Genomic DNA, 22,909 nt, shown 5'->3' with positions numbered 1-22,909 from the left:
TGAACTTGAAAATTCTCTATAAAAAATCACCGATGTTTCTAAATTTTTACCGAAGTTTCCAAAGGACCACGCTCAATCCTTATGGAAAATGGGTTTCGGTCTCAATGGGCACAAAGCTGAAAAACCCCTCCAACCCATTCGAATAATTCGACCCCCAAGGGCGAAGAGCTGATCATAGGCCGATTGCCTTACCGCGATATTATACAGCCATAAAATGATTATTAGTAGCCCACCCAATGACTTAAGACAGTGACTTTTATCTTCTCGCCATTGAGTTGCTTCTCTCACTTAGGCTACTAATAATCATTTTATGGCTGTATAATATTACGGTAAGGCAATCGGTTTATGATCAACTTTTCGGCCTTGGGGGTCGAATTCGAAAGGGTTGGAGGTGTTTTTGGGCTTTGTGCCCATTGAGACTTTTCATCGGCGTATTAAGAACTACCGATTTGCCAAGCTTCAGAAAAATTGGCCGAAACCCATTTTCCATAAAGATTGAGCGTGGTCCTTTCACACTCCTTCCATGACGTCGACGACGAGAGCCAAAGGCGGAAAATTTTTTTTCGCCCCACTTGTGTACTTGACAGGCAGCAATAACAACTAAAGGAGACTCCTTTAATCTATAATCAGAGTACTCCTAACTAAGTAATCAGAGATTCCATACTGTAGTAGTCAAAGCATTCCTTGAGAACTCCATAGAACGCTTCGCATCCTCCTTACGACTGTCGACTAAGAAAAGCAATTCAAGTAACAAGACTTAAGATCGTTATCAACATCGCCCAAGTATGTACCCGACAGGAAATTAAGAATTGGTATCGCAACTACTGCATTTTATTACTTAAGTTGTAATTCTGATAAAAATTACCTAAACCGAGCGCAACGTTCTCACAGCTTCACGCTACAAGTTCCCAAACAATTTCCATAGCCTCTGGCACTCCATGGAGGCCATACATAATAGTGCTTCTAACCAGTGTAAAGACAGTGATTTCAGACACTAAGGTTTCAGACCCGCCAGTGCCATCAGAGTTTAATAAAACAATCTTTCATATAAAATGTTTCAAGTACTTAGTACAAACTTTTAATAGCCAAAAGTACCAGTACATACATCACATCTTAGGGTAACCAAGAAACACAAATTAGAGCTGGATTATCCACACGAAACAAATAGAACTAACAATGGTGGAAGGAATTAATCTAGTAGCTCCTCTATTAACTCTAGAAAAAAAAAAATAAAAGAAAAAAATACTGTGGTTGTTTATGAAGCCAACAAAATCTCTTATAGACACTTACACTGGACGTTTACTTCCATTCCACACGTTCCTGACAATTTCACATCGTCCTTTGTAAGAAATATAATAATATTGAATTCTTTTACGGTTGAATGCGTTTTTACTTCATTGTTGCTCGTTAAATGCACAATACGACCGAATAACTAAATGAAGTTGGTGCTTCTTCCAATGCTTTACGTAACGCATGAAAGTTCGGCATAGGTTTCATTTGTTGGGCACATAATTCAAGTAATTATTGATTATAATTAGCTCCACGTGTTATACTAATGATAATTACTGTTTTACTGATTTTATAAAAAAAATTAAACGTTCTGTTAGGTATCGAGACTGCTTTTCTACCATAGAAAGTGGCGGGTTATAGACAAGTTGTACGGGATATTTCCATTATTCAATCTTTTCAATCGTGTTTCAATATGCATCCTAAATTCGAGTTGCTATTGCTTGCCCAGTCAAAAATTAGTTACCAGTTTTCCTGTATCCAGTCGAAAAAATCCTTAAATATATAGTTGTCAATAAGTATTTCTATCCTGTCATTATGTTACGGCAATAAAACAATAATTGATGACCACACTAAGCGGTAGAGCTACGCTTTGCTATAAAAGCAAATTACAGTATTTTTCAAAATTTACCGTAACACTTTTTTTTAAGAATTTTTAGGATATGTAAAAACATAATCTCTAGCAAGAATTTTTACTGAATTTACTGAAATTTTCGGCTCCGAGGAACTGCGGACTTTCTTTTTTTTTTTGTAGAAGCCTATTGAATTTTATGCCGGATGAAAAGAACACTTTTCCAACAATATAGGTATTATACAGGGTCGACGATACGTATAGAAACAGTCGATTATCTCCTAAAGTAAGACAAATATCGAAAAATCATAAAACACAATCGTTTCAGGGTTTTTTAAATCTATTAAAATAAAGGAAAATTAAATATACAGGATCAGTCAAAAGGTCATGACAAAATAAAGCTGCTTTTTCATTAATGGAACACCTTGTACATTATTCCATTTTTCAATTCTTCTCGAAATTTTAAACAAAATTCATATAACCCACCATGTACCTAAATTAACCGTTTTCGGGGTCCCAAATTATTGATACTTAATTTTAAAATAACAGAAGGTGGAGGATATGGATATGATTTAATTTAATTATTAATTTTTTTACAGAAAACAAAAAAGCATAATAGTTCAGAGTTGATAAAAATGCATGAAACGATAAACTGTATTTTTTAGAATGTTCTAGATATTTCAAGTTTTATGAAAACAATAGTTATGCCAGAATAAAAAAAAGAAGGAAAACAAAAAATATTTTCTTTGGAATTCTATTTTATAAGGTGATCAAAGTGTTCACCATTTACCTTCTGACAGTAATGAATTCGCTCAATAAATAAATTTTCTAGTGAATCTAAAAGGGTGTTGGGAGGAATAGTGGAAATTTCATGCCCTATCCTTTCCTGCAACTCAGGAAAAGTTTCATCTAGATATGTCCGTGCCACATATCCAAAATGTGGAGGAGCCCCATCATATTGAAACCATATTTGTTCTGCCGGTAAATTTGAATTATTATTGTTCGGGAATAACCGTCTAAGTTCTTGCCAAAGTAATAAATATCGTTCAGAGGTCAAATTTACCTTTATAAAATAGGGTCCTATGACGTATCCACCAATAATGCCACAACCAAACATTTACTTTATGTGGTCGTTGGATGTGAACTTCCTCCATCCAATGTGGATTTTTGCGTGACCAATACCTACGTGTATCGGTATCGGTTTACGTGTCCGTTTAAGGAGGTTTATCTGATTTGGAATTGATGAACTAATATTCATAAAAAAAATAATATAAGCTTATTAATATGAAGGAAAATTATGACTAGTTTGGATACCTAAGAGACGAGATATTAATAAAATTATTTTTCACGATTTAGTACAGAGTCTTATGAGAATGTAGATTTTTTTGGTCTTTCTACTTAGAATGCGCAACTATTGACAAACAGTTTTTACAGCAATTGTATAAATAGGAAACCGATATCTAATGAACCGTATGACAGCTCGTAGAAATCGATTAGGTACTTGTAAGATACATAATTTATAATAATTCTCCTTCAAACTGCTGTCGTTGATTAACTTAACGTCCATATGCGTGATAGCGGCAACGCCGCGGTTCTCGACGTAGCGTATTATTTGACATTCGCAGGTGTGATATATGGTGTATATTTCAAGCTTAGGCATCCAAACAAAGCCAGCCAAGTGCAAGTGCTAGTCCCTAGCGAATGAACAGAAACTCTCGCTAGACTTTTAGACGTACCTCCGTACCCGATAAACCTCCTTAAACTAAATGTAGATTCGTCTGAATGGGTGACAAAATTGACATTTTTGTTTAATTAATTTATTTATTTAATAACTTCCCATTACTCGATTCTACGATCATAATCGTCTTTACGTCTTTACTCAATTCTTGTAATAAATGAATTTTATATGGACTTAATTTTTTCCGTTTGCAAATTTTTTTAATGGAATATCGATTCATATTATGATTTAAAGCCCTCTGTTGTATCGAATTTATTGGATTTTCCACCAAATCTAACATGAGATTCAAATAATTTTCTTCATTTGTAACGCTTACTAGTCTTCCACTTTTTCGTCGATCTACAACATCTCCAGTTTTATGAAAACGCTGTAAAGTTTTTGAAACGGTTGATTTAGAAATTCGTTCCCAACCGGGAAAAATTCATAATTCATCATGATTGATGATTCTTGAAAAATATCCACTACTTCGTCACAACTTCGTTTTCTAACACCAAATCCTATGATCATTAAAACTTCAATTCGGTTTCACTTAAACGTGCCAACAACAGTACGCCACTGCATGCAGTAGATATTAAATCGAACAAGTAGCGGATAGATTTTGAATAGTGTGATACGGTATCTCAATCGCTTCAGTAGGTACCTCCTGCTTATTAAATAAAAATGATTTTGGAAGAAGACAAATTTGTTATACATGGCCCTAAACCTGCTGTGCCTTTGTCAGATAATACCGTGGGAGAAGAGATATTTGCAAAATTACTAACAAACGCTATAGCAAAGGATGATGCCATGGTAAGTATGTATAATGCTGTTCTTCATGCGTGGTTATTTTAAGTTTTGATAATGTATCTGTAGAACTGGTTTCCGTATATTTACATCACTATAATTAGGTATTATTGTTAATTTGGGAATTAGTTAATAAAAATACGTATATAATCAAATTATATCATACCCACATTAGTCCAGACGGTATCTGTTTCAAAAAGCCATATTTGGGTGAATCGTATATCCACGGAGATTTTTGGCTTTAAAATATCACTAGAAATGAAAATTTTTCTATGCGCATAAAAAAAACGTGGGCTTAACTTTTGGCGGCACAATATGTTAAATAATTTCGAAAAATGTCATATTTTTCTTCCTATTTAATTATGTATCTTTTCAAGAGTTGATTTTATGCGAAAATGGAAGAGGAAAAAATTTTTGTAATTAATTTTTTTACAAAACGTGACTAGTTACAAATCGGATAAATCATGATTATTATGGTAAAAATCGAAAAAATCGCAAAAATGGGGTTAAAAAACAATACTTTTTAGGGAATTTTTTTGAGGTATTTAAATTGGGTATAGGACCTTTATACTTGGCTCAAGAAAACTTCATGTTATGTAGAATCTTCACACCAAATTTCATCAAAATCGGTTCGATAGATTTTGCATAATAACTTTGCAATCCAGATTTTGAAAAAAATTTGCAAATTTTCAAAATTTTTCACAGCAAAAACCAAGGCCCTTAGATACTTGAAAATTTAATCACATATAGAAGGGCTCTCAAGCTTTCAAACTTTTTTTGCAAAATTTGAATCCGTTAATTAGCAGAGCTCTGGCGCTTGTTTAAACATTGGTCAAATTTTTGTATTTATAAACAATTAGAATAATTTTGTGAATATTCAAACAAATTAAATTTTTTAAAGCAGGTTTTTGAAGTTCTTGGAAATACGCTTCTTTTAAAAGAAATAAGAAAAATTTACAAACAATTATTTCCGGTGTTGCCAGATTTCTGCAGTAGCTACTAAAACGATATTTTTTTAAATGGCAGCAACGGAAAAAATTATTTCTAAATTTTTCTTAATCAAGTTATTTCCTACAACTTTGCATTCGGAAGAACTAGTCTACTACTTCAAATAAAAAAGTTAGCCTATGTCAGGTTTTAAAAAAATAACACTGTATATACAGGTGGTAGAGATTCTTTTCCTAACGGTATATACGTCTATCTATTTTTTTCAAGGTCGTATTTTTTGAATACGAAATAATATATTTAAATGAAAGAAATATTATTTTTTTGATATTAATTTTTTTTTCAAATATTATTTATTGTTTAAAATATAAGCAAATGAGAAATTAACTTATTATATTACTAATTTTCGTTATATTTTGAAAATAATTGTTGCTTAAACAATTTCAGAATATTTAAATAAATTTGTTTTTGATCTTTGATAAACAGTATATAAGTTTATCCACTTACCTTTGATACAAGACAAAAATAAAGTTGATAATTAAAGGAAGTTTAAAGATAAATAATATCGGACTGTTGAAAGACCAATAATTATTAACGATAGGCATTTGAAAATACGCTAAAATTAAAAAAAAAATCATCAAAATCGGACCTCTATAAGTTGAGATATTAAAAAATTTTAAGCGCATCGCGGTTTTGAACTCGCCGATTCAGTTTCGAGCAGGCCGAAGCGGCCGCGCTCTCTGCTTCCACCACCACCACCACCACCCGTACGATTTTCTTGAATTTCTCGCTTGCATAAATAACTTTAAACACGTTTTAAAGTAGGTTGCCAATGAAGAAAAGTATTGTAATCTTAGACCTGGTAAGTACTCGGAATACCAAAGGTATTTTTCGAAAAATTAGCCCGGATGTCCCAGTACATTTAGTGTAAATGACGGTTAACTTTGATCGGCTATAACTACGTAACTAATTGACCAATCGATCTGTTTTTTTTTTTTTAAAGAAGCGTCTTTCCAAGAACTTTTAAAACCTACTTTAAAAAATTTGATTTGATTGAATATTCACAAAGTTATTCTAATTGTTTATAAGTACAAAAATTCGACCAATGTTTAAACAAGCGCCAGAGCTCTCCTAATTGACGGATTCGAAAAAAAGTTTGAAAGCTTGAGAGCCCTTCGATATGTGATTAAATTTTCAAGTATCTAAGGACCTTGGTTTTTGCTGTGCAAAATTTTGAAAATTTGCAATTTTTTCTTCAAAATCTGGATTGCAAAATTATTATGCAAAATCTATAGAACCGATTTTGATGAAATTTGGTATGATGATTTTACATGACATGTAGTTTTCTTGAGCCAATTTAAATACCCCAAAAAAATTCCGATTTGTAACTAGTAATGTTTTGTAAAATATTTAATTACAAACATTTTTTTCCTCTTCTATTTTCGCCTAGAATCAACTCTTGAAAAGATACATAATTAAATATGAAGAAAAATATGACATTTTTCGAATTTGTGCCGCCAAAAGTTAAGCCCACGTTTTTTTTTATGCGCATAGAAAAATGTTCATTTCTAGTGATATTTGAAAGCCAAAAAGCCAAAAATCTCCGTGGATATACGATTCACCCAAACCAAAACAGATACCGCCTAGTCTACTTGAGAATTGTATTTTAATGACTTTTAATTAATATGCATAAAGGTCGAGAGTACAGTGTTACTTTCAAATATATAAAAATAATAATAAAAAATGTATCATTAATATAATTACTTATAAAATAACATAGACATTATACTAAATAATGCCAGTACAAAAATCACTATTTATATTAAGTGTGTGCAAATCTACATATTTTAAAAACACAGTTCGATAACGTCAATTACAATAAATTAAGTATCCGTGCGATCATTATACAATTTAGTGTACAATCATATTAATATTTATTAAAATATGGAAGTAAGGAGATTACATAACTGCCTATTGTTTCTGCACAGAATAGGCAACTTACATGAAAATTTTATTTGCTTCAGAACTACATTGTAATCTATACAACCGACACCTAACAGTAGAAAAAAATAAATTTCTTAAATTCTTCAAATTTTAGATATTTAAATGTATGTAAAACTTAGTGTAATCAAAAACGTATTGTGATGTAATTTAGTGAGACCGAGGACACGACTTGCACCTAGGCCGTCTCTCTACTCTGCAATTTCCATGACGACGAGATGGAACTTAATCGTTGCCCCTAGACGGCCAATCAATGATCATTTTGATCAAAAGATTGCGTTGAACCAATCATTGATTAATGGAGTTTGATTGACGCAAATATTTCAAAGATAGGTATCTAGATACACACTTATATTTAATAAGCCACAAAATGTAGCTAGACAAGAAACCAGAATTTCACTATTTACACGGAAACTTCACTATAAATAAGTTTTGAACAAAAGCTTGGCGAAAAATCGATTTGACTTAATTTTTTCATCAAAAGACTGACCCTTTAGGGTCTGCTTAAGGAAACGTGTATGCCGGGAGTCTTGAAGTAAAGTGAATTTAGCTGTCTCTAGATTCTTGTTATTTATTATGTTTATGTTGTCGGGCCGACCTGTCAATATTATTCATTTCGATCTCAATTCTCGATCACATTAAATGACGTCACGATTTAGCACGGCAGCAAACAACCGTTTAAGACATTTATTTTGCTCGTCAAATTTTAGTAGTTAATTAACTAACAACTTCCAAGATATTTATAATATTTTCACTATGATCATATGATTATAAGGTTACCTATAGATTTAAAATATATATATGTAACTTGCTCATTATGTAATTGACTCTTTAAATGTCTGCTTGGCAAATTTAAACCAATCTGCTTTATTTTGAAATATAAATACTCGTATTAATAAAAAAGAAAATACGATAATATATATTAATTATATGTTCCTTCAAAAAGACTTTTTATTAATTGTATAGTCAAATATATAAAGCATTAAATAAGTACAAATTAACTGAGATTACTAGAGATCAGACATGTTGAGGTGGCTGCAATTGGTGCAGGGTTGGTTGTAGAGCGGGATCTCTTTCATGTAATTTTATTTAAACAAAAAGTGACACAACTGTTGCTTTCTTATAACTGCACTCTATACATTATAAGAATATACAGGGTAGCCCATCGAAAACGTACCGCAAGGCATTACAGGGTAGTAATGAACTTTTCGGCAAAATCCAAATACAGTTCAAGTTTGTTTCTGAGGGGGACAACTTTTGGCGCAAAAAGCATAGCAAAATCTTCAACCCCCTAAGTGGGGGTGCCATCCCCCAAATTTTTTTAAATGGGAATGGGGGTCAAGTGGGGGGTCATTAGAAAGGGCTTTTAATTCTCTATACATCGATTCTTACTTTTTGAAAATCGATCCATTATTTTAGAAAATATGCAGCTTTGAAAATACGAACAATATTTTTGACGAGAAATGCGAAAATCGATTTAATTTTACTTCAAAACTTACGGTATTAGCTTGGTAAATTCCTTCAAAAGAATTCGCTTTTTTTTTTCTGATTTGCGAATTCTTTAGCCTGATTTTGGTGAGCAAAAAATTGTCCGCTTTTTGTTTCGTATTTAGATAGGCCACAAGAAGTTGCTAGATAACTGTCTTGTGACTTGTAGTTGAAGAGTACCAATACTGCCGAGTCTTTTAAATTGATTAATTATGGTGTACTCAATTCCAGAAAGAGTAGAAATTATTGAGCTTTTTTTCAAAAACAATGAATGCGGAAATCGGGTCGCCGAACTGTTCAACCAACGGCATCCTGAGAAACATGCGTCTGGAAAAATTGTTCGCGAATTGGTGGCCAAATTTCGCGAAACTGGCTCCGTTCATAACAAAAAGAGGCAGGTTGAAAATCCGGTACTAAATGAACCTACGGAAATAGCGGTATTGGGGCAAGTGGCAATGGATAGTACGCTGAGTACAATGCAATTGGCTACTGCGACAGGAGTGAGTCGTACAAGTGTCCAACGAATATTAAAAAAATACAAATTCCATCCTTATAAGATTCGGCTAGTGCAAGAGCTAAATGAAGACGATTTTGATCGTCGTTTGCAATTTTGCGAAATAATGACTGAACGAGCGATAAACGATAATTTCCTCTTTAATGTGTGTTTTTCGGACGAGTGTACGTTCTTCTTGAATGGTTTAGTGAATCGCCATAATTGTCGTTACTGGGCTGATACCAATCCAAGGATTTTCCATGAGACACACTCCCAACACCCCCAGAAGTTGAATGTATGGGCAGGTATTTTTGGAAATTCCATTGTAGGTCCTTTTTTCCTTCCTGGAAATTTGACAGGCGATATGTACTTGGATTTACTACAAAATGTCATCGACCCAGCTCTAACAAATATCATAGAGGACGACCCTGCTTACAATGAACACGAACTGATTTTCCAGCAAGACGGAGCTCCTCCACATTACTCGCTCAATGTGCGCAATTACCTAAATGAGACGTTTCCAGGACGCTGGATAGGACGAAGAGGTGCAATTGAGTGGCCCCCTCGGTCACCCGACTTAAATCCTTTAGATTTCTTTCTCTGGGGGCACATTAAAAGCAAAGTTTACAGCACTCCACCTGATACCTTGGAAGATCTGCGAGGACGAATCATTAATGTATGTCGCGAAGTAACACCGCAAGTGCTCCAGAATGTTCGACAACGGTTTGAAGACAACCTGTATCATTGTATGCAAGTTGGCGGACAACATTTTCAGCATTTACTTGACTAATACCGTAAGTTTTGAAGTAAAATTAAATCGATTTTCGCATTTCTCGTCAAAAATATTGTTCGTATTTTCAAAGCTGCATATTTTCTAAAATAATGAATCGATTTTCAAAAAGTAAGAATCGATGTATAGAGAATTAAAAGCCCTTTCTAATGACCCCCCACTTGACCCCCATTCCCATTTGAAAAAATTTAGGGGATAGCACCCCCACTTAGGGGGTTGAAGATTTTGGTATGCTTTTTGAGCCAAAAGTTGTCCCCCTCAGAAACAAATTTGACCTGTTTTTGGATTTTGCCGAAAAGTTCTTTACTACCCTGTAATGCCTTGCGGTACGTTTTCGATGGGCTACCCTGTATATGTAAGTATTTGCATAACAGTATGAAACAAAAAGCGACAGTGTCTATTCTTGTACACTAAACGGGCCACATGGAACTTACCATAAAATATATAAAGTCCGTACAATATTTTTGAGATAGAATTCAATGAAGAGAATAAGCCAATAAAGTTATATTATCGGAACAATTTACAGCGGGTATTAAATTCCTTCCTTTTATTTTTCACCTCCATTTATTTATTTTAATAACACTGAAAAAGCTTAGTACACTACACTTATAAAGAAACACACCCTTGTAACTGTAAGCATGCACTGCAAGTTATTACGGTGAACGCCACGCCGCCAATGTCTTTCTAACTCGGAGCTTTTCCAACTAAAACTTTGGCATATCTTTAGTTTTTTTCGAAAAATGCCTAGTCCAAAATCATGAAAATATTAGGAATATTGACTAAGCGCAGTACACATTTCGGATGTCTCGATTATTATAGAAAGTTCAAATTTTCCAGAAATCCTCAAATCAAAGATTTTTTGTTTTTTTTTGTTTTTGCAAACAAAAACTTTAAAAAAATAAAAATATATATATTTTCGGTGCAGTAGAAGTTTTCACCGAAATAATAATAAGAAAGAAATGATAAGAAAAGTGTGACATAAACGTAAATATTTTAAATAAATAAATTTATATTTATATTATGTGTAGTCTTGACTGACTAGTTAAGAAAAAAAGAGTGATGTATTTGGATTGCAGTCAACAGTGCTAAGAGCTAGTATAATAAGAACACTCTGTGTTTGTTGTCAAGCTTTCGGAAATGTTTATTTCCTTTCTCAAGACATATAACCTGAGATTAACTTTAAAAGACCTTCAAAATGAGAGATTTAAGAGCATTGTTAAAATTTTCGTACAATAACTAAATTTAAAAAACAACTATAAGTATAGTCACATTATTTAAAAACAATTTTCAAGTCAATTTACAACATTTAACGAAAAATACAATGAAAATGAGCCATGGATCCTTGTAACTAACTATTAGCTCTAACATTGTTTATTCTAAACGTATTAAGCCAATTCAATATTCACAAATTTTAAAAATTCCTATAAAAATATTATCAATTTAAATCAAAAGTTATCGTATGTAAAAGTTAAACCTCCTAACATTTGATATTGCAGGAAACAACTACTCAATGTGTTACATGCCTAATTGCATTGGAATATTATTTAATTATACCAGTAATACCTAGTAAACATCCAGTAATTAATAATTATTTAAAATAAAATTAAAAAATTACATGTCTAGGTATTCAATCAATAAACAAAACACGTACCTAACATAGTAAAATTGTTAAATAATGTAATTTTTCAAAGAAATGCCATATATTATTGTAATAATAGTTATTTTTCACATGCTGGTGACGTTAGAACAACAAAAAGATATTTGGAAGCATGCATAATTCAATAGTTTCACTATGTATGTAATTTTGTATTAATTATTTGGATACTTTGTTTTTATTTTTCTTTTGGATAATTATTAATTACTAGCTATTTACTAGATATTGTTGGTGTAATTCAATGTTAGTTGAGTCATTTAGTCCATAGAGTATCTAGTTGTTTCCCACAATATCAGCAGTTAGGAGTCTTGTCTGTGGGGTTAGATACTTTTTGCAGATTTCTGGTATCAAAGAATACTATTTGACTTGATTTAATGAGATTTTTATAGGAAAAAATCTGTTGAATTTATTTGACCGTTATAAAAAAGTAAATATTTTAGACAAAAATACAATACAATACTACCTAACATTAGGCACGTTTAAACAAATATTTTGGAGGCTTTGTATATTTTTTAAAATATCTTCAAGACAAAATGTTAAGTTATATATAATATATTTCAGATCGATGTGTTCACTGGGAGGACAATTTCTTATAAATCGCTACTACAGATATCCTGCGAATTAGCCGAAGCTCTGCGTTCTCGTGGCTACGAAATGAACACAGTTATGTCAGTATGTAGTGAAAATAATTTGGAGTTTTACATTCCTGTCCTAGCAGCCCTTTTCGTTGGTTGCATAATGTTTCCTGTCAATCATAACTACACCGAGAACGAGATGAAACATATCTTAAATATTGGCAAACCTAAAGTTATTTTCTGTTCCAAAAACGTTTCATTTAAATTGCTCCATTTAAAAAAGTTGTTGGGTTTTCTGGAAGACATAGTTATAATTGATTCCAATGAATCAGTTCTAGGAACAGAAAGTTTGAAACTCTTCGTGAAAAGATCCTTGAGAGGGAAAACCGTTTCACCTCAAAAATTTCAGCCCATAATTGGTGATGCAGCAAAACTCGGTGCTTTTATATTATGTTCTTCTGGTACTACTGGGTTGCCTAAAGGGGTGTTGATCTCACATAGGAGTATATTGACCAGATTATTGCAATCAAGGTAAGAGTATCTTAATATCACATTAAATGACATAACTTTGACACTTTCGGGAAGAGAAAAAAAAAAGAAAAATATAGCACTTTACATGTACTATGTAGGTACTGTTTTCGCTATAATTTTAGGTTTTGTTTCAGAGATCCTAGGTATTCCCTTTCTTCAAAAAACATTCTTGGGTTAATGCCTTTTTTTCATTCATATGGATTAAATGTTGGACTCGACGCTATAGCTAATGGTAACAAATTAGTGGTGTTAAAAAGATTCGATGAGGATGTCTTCTTAAAATCTATCCAAGACTATGAAATTACAATGTTGGCTCTAGCGCCCCCCTTAGCTGTTTTTATGGAAAAAAGTCCGAAAATATTAAATTATGACCTATCTTGTGTTGAAGAAGTCGCTTGTGGAGCTGCACCGTTGAGTAAGAACACAGAATTGGCTTTAAGAAAGAGGTAAGAAGACTACTGCAGAGCAAATACATCTTAATAGACGGAGAGATTGGTGTCAAAATCTCCCGTGATCGGATTAATGGCCAATTTTGTTTTTAATGTGTTGGTCGTATGTTGTATAACAGGATTTCATAGTTTGCTGACACCCCTTGTGGGGCAGGGGTTGGGGCTGCGGGGATAAATACGAAAATTGCCCCGTGATCAGATTAATGTCAGCAACTCACAATATATATTCTAGACCTTCGGGGGAGTACGAAAATGAAAGTTGCTGACAGCCTAGTTGGGGCAGGGGCGTCTAAAATGGGGTCAAATGTATCACTTACTGAGCGCGCAAACTGTATGCGTAGTCCAGACGGTATCTGTTTCGGGTTGGGTAAAACGCATATGATCGGATATTTTTGCTTTAACGGCTTCTAAATAATATCAGAAATGATAATTTTTCTATGCAAATAAAAAAAAACGTGGGCTTAATTGTTATTGCAAAAAAGTATAAAAAATAGCAAAAAAAAAATTTTTTTCTTGGATTTCTCGTCGACAACTTCGCAACTATTCATTTTAGACAATAATGGAAGAGGAAAAAAAGTTTTGTAATTAAATTTTGATCAATACAGAGTTAGTTGCAATTCCAAAAAATAAATATTGTTATTGCAAAGATCGGAATAATCATTTAAAAAATGGCAAAAAGTGCGTTAATTTGTCAATTTTTTTCACACACTTGAATAATACCTAGAATCTTCATACTTTTCCCAATTAAACTTCTTACTGCATACAATCATTACACCAAATTTCATCCAATTCGGTTCGATAGTTTTTACGTAATAATTGTTTAAATTTTTTTTTTAATTAAAAAATTTTCAAAATCAATTTTCTAAAAATCTAAAGCCTTTAAATACTTGAAAATTTAGCTCAAGCTTTAAAATGATTTTTAAAAAATTCAAGTAGGACGATTAGGTGAGCCGTGGTGATTGTTTAAACATTTTCGCAATTTTCACGCTTATAAACGATTGCAATACTTAATTTAATGTTTTAGTAGATTAAATGTAAATAAAAATTTAAATAAATAGTTTAAAATTTGAAAAATCATGAAAAGTGTGCTGTTTATTGAAATATCCAAAAGATTCTTATACTTTTTTATATATAAATAAAAAATAAATTTTAGATAAATATTTTAAAAGTAAACGAAAAAATTAAAATTATAATTATTCACAATTTATTTTTTTTGAAAGATTTTTAGAAATTTATCGTACAACTAAAAATTAATACCAATTTTCAGTTGTTTATTTAAATAATTATTGTTTAAACAATTTTATAATATTTAAACAAACTTACTAGTATTACCTGGTGCAACATGCAAAAATTTTGGTCGTGAATATTAACATAGTAAATAAATAAACATAATAAATTAATCATTTTTTAAAGTAACTGTTTATCGGCATGTCAAAAGTCCAATAATTAATAATAAAAGGTAGTTGAAAATATGATAATTGAATTTTTTAAGTTGCGAGACATCGATTTAAAAAAAAATCATCGAAATTGGTCCATTAGAAGCTGAGATAAGTGAAATTTTTCCGAGCGTCGCAGTTTTGAACTCGAGAATTCAGATCGGAGTAGCTGTGTGTTTGCTCCCCCCACCACTGATACCTCATTGATTTCACGCGGTCTTGAATATCTTTGAGTGACATTTTAAATGGGACGCCCGTGATTGCAAATTTTGAAAATTTATATCTGGAAAGTACTCGGAATGACAAACCTATTAGTTCAAAAAACAGCCCTTATACCCTTATAGTTTTGCTGTAAATAAGGGTTAACTTTAACGGGCTATAACTCCGAAAATAATGGGCGGATCATCAGGTTTTTTTTTAAATACTCATCTTTCCGAGTATTTTCAAACCATATTTTAAAAAAAAAAAAATTGAAAAAAACATTAAATTATTGCAATTGTTTATAAGCGTGAAAATTGCGAAAATGTTTAAACAATCACCACGGCTCACCTAATCGTCCGATTTGAATTTTTCAAAAACCATTTTAAAGCTTGAGAGCTCTTCTTTTTGTGGTGAAATTTTCAAGTATTCAAAGGCTTTAGATTTTTAGAAATTTGATTTTGAAAATTTTTTAATTTAAAAAAAATAAAAAAAATTAAACAATTATTATGTAAAAACTATCGAACCGAATTGGATGAAATTTGGTGTGATGATTCTATGCACTAAGAAGTTTAATTGGGAAAAGTATGAAGATCCTAGGTATTATTCAAGTGTCTGAAAAAAATTGACAAATAAACTAGCATTTTTTGCAATTTTTTAAATGATTTTTCCGATTTTTGCAATAACAATAATTATTTTTTCGAATTGCAACTAACTCTATCTTGATCAAAATTTAATTACAAAACTTTTTTCCTCTTCCATTTTTGTCTAAAATGAATAGTTGCTAAGTTGTCGACGAGAAATCCAAGAAAAAAATTAATTTTTTTGCTATTTTTTATACTTTTTTGCAATAACAATTAAGCCCACGTTTTTTTTTATTTGCATAGAAAATTTATTATTTTTGATGTTATTTGGAAGCCGTTAAAGCAAAAATCTCCGATCAAATGCGTTTTACCCAACCTGAAACAGATACAGGACTACGCATACAGTTTGCGCGCTCGGTAAGTGATACATTTGACCCCGTTTTAAACGTCTCTGCTCCAACTGGTTGTCAGCAACTTTCATTTTCGTACTCCCCCGAAGGTCTAGAATATATATTATGAGTTGCTGATATTAATCTGATCACGGGGCGATTTTCGTATTTACCCCCGCACCCCCAACCCCTGACCCACAAGGGGTGTCAGCAAACTCTGAAACCCTGTTATACAACATACGACCAACACATTAAAAACAAAATTGGCCATTAATCCGATCACGGGGGATTTTGACACCAATCTCTTAGAACTTAGACTATAACTACTATAAGTAAAATTTATAAAAAAAATCTTAATATTTTAATATTGTTTCTATTTTGTAAATCATTTTGATATTGTGGCAAACAACTGCGGGCTACATTATTCGTCGGCAGTATCACCAGACATAGACCAGTTTCGAATTTATTAGCTCTCATCAGTATGCTATAGATGAAGCAATCAATGAAAGAATTAGCTGCTTAAGTGTCTATCTACTGATACGTTTTGAGTGTGTTTGTGATATAACCGTCGGAGTATGTCATATATCCGCCAGTTAGTACAAAAGAAAGTAATGCTTGGCTAGTAGTCTTTTAGTAGCAACGACATTTAAGATATGGCATACTTTATAGAGTGTATCTCAGCCCCATTTATAACCCAGCCCCACAAAAAAAGAACAAATCTGTGCATCGAACTAGACCACTATCTCCTTATGTTTTCGAGATCGCTAAGTCCGAAACCGAGGTCCGTTTGACCTTGTCAGGTCAAGTTAAATGTCATTTTAAGGTCAAATCAGAAAAATACACTATGGTGGAGGCAACTATGGTTAATATTTGTTTTTGGGGTTGCTGAGTCCGAATCCGAGGTCCGTTTGACCTTGTCAGGTCAGGTTAAAGGTCATTTCAAGGTCATACCGAGAAGCGAATCATTCTATAAATCTCCTTTCGCAGCAGTTGTCATCGTTTCCAGTATCGTTCATAGTAGCAGTATTGTAAAAGCTCTATTAGAACCATCATAGAAATGAGGCTTTTACTTAGATGATTGATGATTTTAATGACGTTATGCTTGATCGTAAAAATATTGTATGTCCATTATTGCAGAGATATACGGGCAGTCTACATGTAAAAATTTCATTACGTACGAATAAAACGTATAAAAAAATTTATCATTAATAGAATGTGAAACCTATCTTTCACCATAGAAACTGAATTGTTGACATGTACCATATAACGCACTCAATTGTCTACCAAACTTCTCCCTCAACTTCAAGCACGGCAACTATCCAGAACCTTTTTACCGCGAAGGATGAAAGTGTTAGTAACAAATAAGGCTGTATAAAATTATAGTGTCGGATTTTCAAATGTGATTGAAAAAGATCATGCTAATGTGAAGACTAGTGAATGTTGAGAGTCTTTCGCTTCCTTATAGATGAGTGAGATAAAAATTGCTTTGTAAGACAAGCCAATTAATAGATATTAGAATTAATTAGCTTTCAAACAACATTGACCCTGACGCAGCAAGATCAATGGAGTCCTAATAAAGCGACCAAAAAAACCTGGAGTATTCTCACTAAACCCTATTTAGAAGTTACTTAATTTAACCTCAAAATGACATTGATCATGGACCCCGTAGAGACAAAAGGAACCCTAATTTGGACTCAGCGACCCGAAAAATTAATTACTTTGGTTGCCCTCGCTAAAGTAGATTTTTCTCAGTTTGACCGTGGAATGATCTTATAATGACCTTGAACCTGACCTAACCAGGCCAAACAGACCTCGGCTAACCATGGTTGGTTGCCTCCACCATAGAGGATTTTTCTCGGTATGATCTTGAAATGACCTTTAACCTGACTTGACAAGGTCAAACGGGTTGTGGGTCTGTATAATTAATGTCGTCAATGTCATAACAACTGTTTCTACATTTAAGCGTAAACCCTTTTAAAAAATGAAGCAAATTTCAATATGCTAAATTTTAATCCAAATATTGCCAAACTCACAACTCGCCACAACTCTCATAACTAGCTTTAACCATTTCCTTATCTTCACGATGCAACATGAACATCAGCATGTGCCTGTAGATGTACATAGATACTTTCAGTAAATTTTTTCTTTTCATTACTAGTAGGTAAACTATTGATAGTACCATTACAAAAACAACTTCTGTTTGTCTTAAAAATGAGTCATGTTTACGATGCATTATTAAGAAATACATCAATTTTGTGATTATTAAATTTTTAATCAACTTTTCCCATTTTCTAAACTGATGGTTTAGAGTTTAAAAAATTATCTAAATCATTGATATCTATATTTTGTAAAAAGCGCAGTCCGTTACTCAGTACCTACACCGACGCCTATGTACCTGGGTTCATTCGCGACTACTACATAAATTCAAACTTCTAAAAGTAAATAACCATGACCTTATTATGATTTTACAAACAATTTACCTACTATAGTGTTGACTTGATAAAAGTAAGAATAAATAAAGCGAAATGTATAAAAGTGGCATAATATTATTTACTTTTACTGAATACATGTTATTATTATTTTTAGTTTGGATATCGTATTTAGTTGGACTAATAATATATTATTTTGTTACTTCCGTGATTAGTAGTGTAACAAAACAGTGTAGTAGATGTGTAGTAGATAGTAGTTTTATTTTATATATTTTACCCACCCAATACTTATGCACAACATGTATGATTTTATTTATAATTATCCCTAATAATTGAGAATAACAAACTTGTTAACTATATTCTTTTAACCTAATACCTACGAGTATTCCTAAGATACAGTTGGCCCATGATTTTGTATATAGATTATGTTCTAGACTAGAACGACTTTCATAATATTTCCAACGTGGTTTGCTTCATTCAAATATTAAATAGTAAAGATATATCACAAATAAATACTTTTTAAGTATTATAGTACGGGGACAGTTCAAATATGAACGTCTTTGTTCCATATCTAATAGACTAATTTGGAACATTTTTTAGTGGCAGTCAGTAGTTGGTTTGTCAGTTAGCAAGTGAACCGCAGAGAAACAGTTGCCATTGTTAATAGCTTGACAATATAGCAATCAATGAGTTATTAGACATTTTACACTCGTTGAGAAGAGATCTGTTTACTAATAAACATTCGATGCTGGAAGTGTTATGAAATAATCGAAAAAGGAAAAATCAGCCTTATGTATCCAATATAAAAAAGCAATAAATGAATGTACCTGTTACGGTAGTATAAATATGGAATTTTTGAGTGTTAGGTTTTCGGTTTATTTATTTTGTATAAATGTTAGTCGTAAATATTATTTTAGGTCATTCCATTATTTGCTACTTTCTTATAAGTATGTTCTTGCAATTTATTAACGAATTTCTTAAGAAATGGTTGTTACTAATGAAACATTAATAAAAATTAATGTAATACTTATGTTTACGCTATTTTGACAAGGTATTTACTGTTTTGTGAGTTTATTTATAACATTTATTTATTTTCTTAACAGTGGTGGTAAATAGTGAAATAATCTATGAGGTGCTGCTTTCTAATTAAGAAAAAATGGTTATATAAACGTAGCTATTAAAATAATTTTAAAACAGGTGAGAAATACAACAGTTTTTAAATATTTTTGTTGAAGGAATTAGTTTAATTAAATCTTTAATTTCTTTGTCTTAATTTGAAATTTTATTTTACGTGCGAGATATTAAGTGAAAAAATATAAAAATCGCATTGTACATGTGGCTAAATATTACCAAATTGTACTCAATATTACTCAAATAATGGCCCAGTTTGTATACCAAATTACTCCAGCGGCTTTTGCCTCGGGATTTTAGCTTTGTGACATTACAATGCATATTTCAAACTGAAAATGGAAAAAGAAAAACACGGGAACTATATTTAAACGTTGGAAAATATGCCTTTGTCAAAATGAGGCACAATTGAAGTTGATATAAAGAAGTACATACTACGAAAAATAACTTTTCTTTGTGCCTGTTTGTTTTATTCCAACATTTAGGCAAAATTTGACTTGGCTCGGTATTGTTTGATTTGGATTGTATTTTAACGACTTCCGCACAAAATTCACTTTTATAATTTACCATTTAAAGTCCCTTTTAGCTCCTTTAGAGTCCCAGGACTCTTATAACGCATTTGGAGACTACGTTTATATAGACTTTTTTTCTTATTTTGGTTCCATGTTGGTTATACTTACTATTATTTTTACACCCTGTATGCTTCATTGAACAACACCATGTCCTATATCGGTTTTTTACCTTTACTTTGCCATCTGAATAAATAAATTTATTTATTTTTCGATGTGTTAAGAAATTTTATGATTAATAACTTTTTTTTTTCAAGAACGTTTTAAAAATATATTTTTTTATGGAGTTAGGCGTAATCTTTTGAATACACTCGCCTTTTGTCTAAATTTTCTCAATGATGGATGTTTTGTTTTAATTTTGCGTAATAAAAATATACTTAATATTCCTTTACTTGTTAGGTATTTTGCCTTTTGCCACCTGTTAAAAAGTTAAAAAAAAATGATTTAATAAAATAGTCAGTCAAGGATTATTTTTATGAGAATAGTTTTGTCTAACCAAAAATCTCACACTGAAAAAAGCAGACAAATACAAAACGTGCATCACTTCGAAAAGTTGTTTTGAAAATCAATATTTTTTGGCCTTCTAAACTGATAATGATGTTTTTAAATATTTTTGATAGTTTAAATTGGTTTGTTTTTCCTGTTTCTATATTTAGAGATACCATATGATGTTTATTTTCCTCTTCCAAAATGTCGGCCGAACCCTATTGAATTATACGACCGTTTTTCTAAGCGAGATCAATTGCGTAAAGTATTATAATTAAACTTTTAGTAAATGAAATCTTGAAGCCTGTTGAAATTTACCATTGGCTGTATCAGAAGTTTGATAATGAAAAATCAGATTCTCAGGTGTATCGGTGAAGTGAGTATTTCCAGGAAGGAAAAAAAATATTAAAAACGTACCTCATGAACTCTATCCCCATACAAGCGTAATGCCAAAAAAACATGTGGTTGAACAACTCAGTTTCAAGACATCACCAAGACATACACTCCACAGCTGACGAGTGCTACACTCGCTTCGGGTCAGTGAGAAATATTGTAATGTTCATCTTACAGTCCCAACCTTACCCCCTGTGATTACAATCTTTTTGGACCACTGATGAAGGCGTTAGGTCGTCACCAACTTTCCTGCGTATCTAGTTTCAGTCTCAACAAAGAACATTTAGGTTTTAAAAATCCTAAATGCTGGCAGAAGTATATAAAAGTAAAGTATAAAGTAAAGTATATAAAAGGAGATAATATTGCAAAAATGTAATACGTATTTCATATATTTTTTGTAACAAAGTTTCTCTCGATAAACAATTGCATTCATATTTGAACTGGCCTCGTAATATCAATAAGGGCATAATTTTTTTAATAACTAGGTTTGAAGGAGATAAGGAAGTAGCTTTGGGAAGGTGTGAAAGATAGTTGTTAAAGGCAACTATTTTTCTATGAATATACAGATTTGTATTATACCAATCCAATATCCGAAATAGCACAAACTCCTCCTGAGTATAACCTCAGTACCTACATCTGGTGGGCTATATCTGTATTTCCTAGTTATAAATCATTCTGGCTTTGTCTAGCCATAGGACGTTCGACATTTGAGAGATACCTGATATTACATATCTGGATATCCTCTGGATATCCCACGGTAAATCCCAGAGATATATGGTTTAGACGATATGCTATCCTCAGGACAGTCTGAGGATGTCCGAATATTATGGCAAACATAGATTATATTCCAGATATTTGAGGAATATCTTATGTTACAAATCGGAACGTTCTCAGAATATCCCACCGTACCTACGCCCAAGGACATAGAGTTTGGACTATGTATATGCTATCCACAGAACAGTCTTGAGTATGTTTGGATATTTTAAGGGATATCAGTCATATTTTTATTATTTGTCAGCGCAGTAATTATCAAACTATATTCAAGTAGGTACATTATACAACAAAAAGATTGAGTTACATTTTTTCCACAAAAATAAAAACAATATATTTCCGAAATTTATTTCTTATAAAGAAATACAAAGTTAAGTATATGCTTATTTATAAAAAAAAACTATGTTGGTTTAGTTTAAATAATCAGAGTAACAAAATGTTAGTCAAGCCTAAAGTGGAAATTATATTAGGTAGATACTTAATTTTTCTTACAAATTATCAAAATTGTTCACTTTAAAAATGTATAGTTGATTACGTGACTTGAATTAAGTAATTTCCTATCAATTCATGAGATACCTTATTCAAATGTGTGAGCTCAGTTAAGAGCTAAAAATTGGTTTTAAAGAAAACAATTATATGTATATAAAAGAAAAATAAAACTTAACTTTAAAATTTTATTACGCAAAGACAGAAACTAAATGTTTATTTTGAACATCACTAAACAGAAACAACAAACGCACTCACTAAAATCAGTGCCACTGGGAATAAAAATGTACACGACATCATAAAACCAAAAACAATGCTATGGGTGGACCAATATGGAGACACTATTGTGTTTGTTCACCACAATCACTAAAAATAAAGACAGGCACATGCGCAGTAAACGATATGTAGATGAAAGATAATAAATTGTAGATCCCATTCGGAGGATCCCCTAAGGGCATCCCAAAGAGTATATATACTTCCAAACTATTAATGTGATATCCTCTGCCTGTTAAATAAAATGCCACGTATATACGAAATAATATTGGTCCACGGGACCACGTACAAAGAAAACAATGATTACCAGCAAGCTGTAACTTTGCGTGCAGCTTAAGTTTGACGAGTCTCCCAAGATTTGACTACGAGGAAAATTCAACAGTGGTAAGTTTTCCCGTGACTTTCAGGAAAACATGTCAGTCTGGCATAGACATGGAATGTTATGACCAGCACTTTTTTTTA

The 22,909-nt window shown here is 32.0% G+C and overlaps 1 protein-coding gene across 1 annotated transcript in view; it reads left to right on the top strand.

Moving 5' to 3' along the window:
- Positions 1 to 4,212: 4,212 nt before the first annotated feature.
- The window catches only part of LOC108913695 (4-coumarate--CoA ligase 1-like), a 23,964-nt gene continuing 5,267 nt past the window's right edge, over positions 4,213 to 22,909 (top strand). The window contains exons 1-3 of the mRNA XM_018719288.1: positions 4,213 to 4,385; positions 12,312 to 12,856; positions 12,991 to 13,302. Coding sequence (XP_018574804.1) covers positions 4,257 to 4,385; positions 12,312 to 12,856; positions 12,991 to 13,302 — 986 coding nt within the window. The 5' untranslated portion in view covers positions 4,213 to 4,256. The remainder of the gene's footprint in view (positions 4,386 to 12,311; positions 12,857 to 12,990; positions 13,303 to 22,909) is intronic.

Source organism: Anoplophora glabripennis, unplaced genomic scaffold (genome assembly GCF_000390285.2).
Source record: "Anoplophora glabripennis isolate ALB-LARVAE unplaced genomic scaffold, Agla_2.0 scaffold1120, whole genome shotgun sequence".
NCBI classification, from domain to species: Eukaryota; Metazoa; Arthropoda; class Insecta; order Coleoptera; family Cerambycidae; genus Anoplophora; species Anoplophora glabripennis.
The sequence above is the reverse complement of the archived record's forward strand: the minus strand, read 5'-3'. Positions and strand labels throughout refer to the sequence as shown.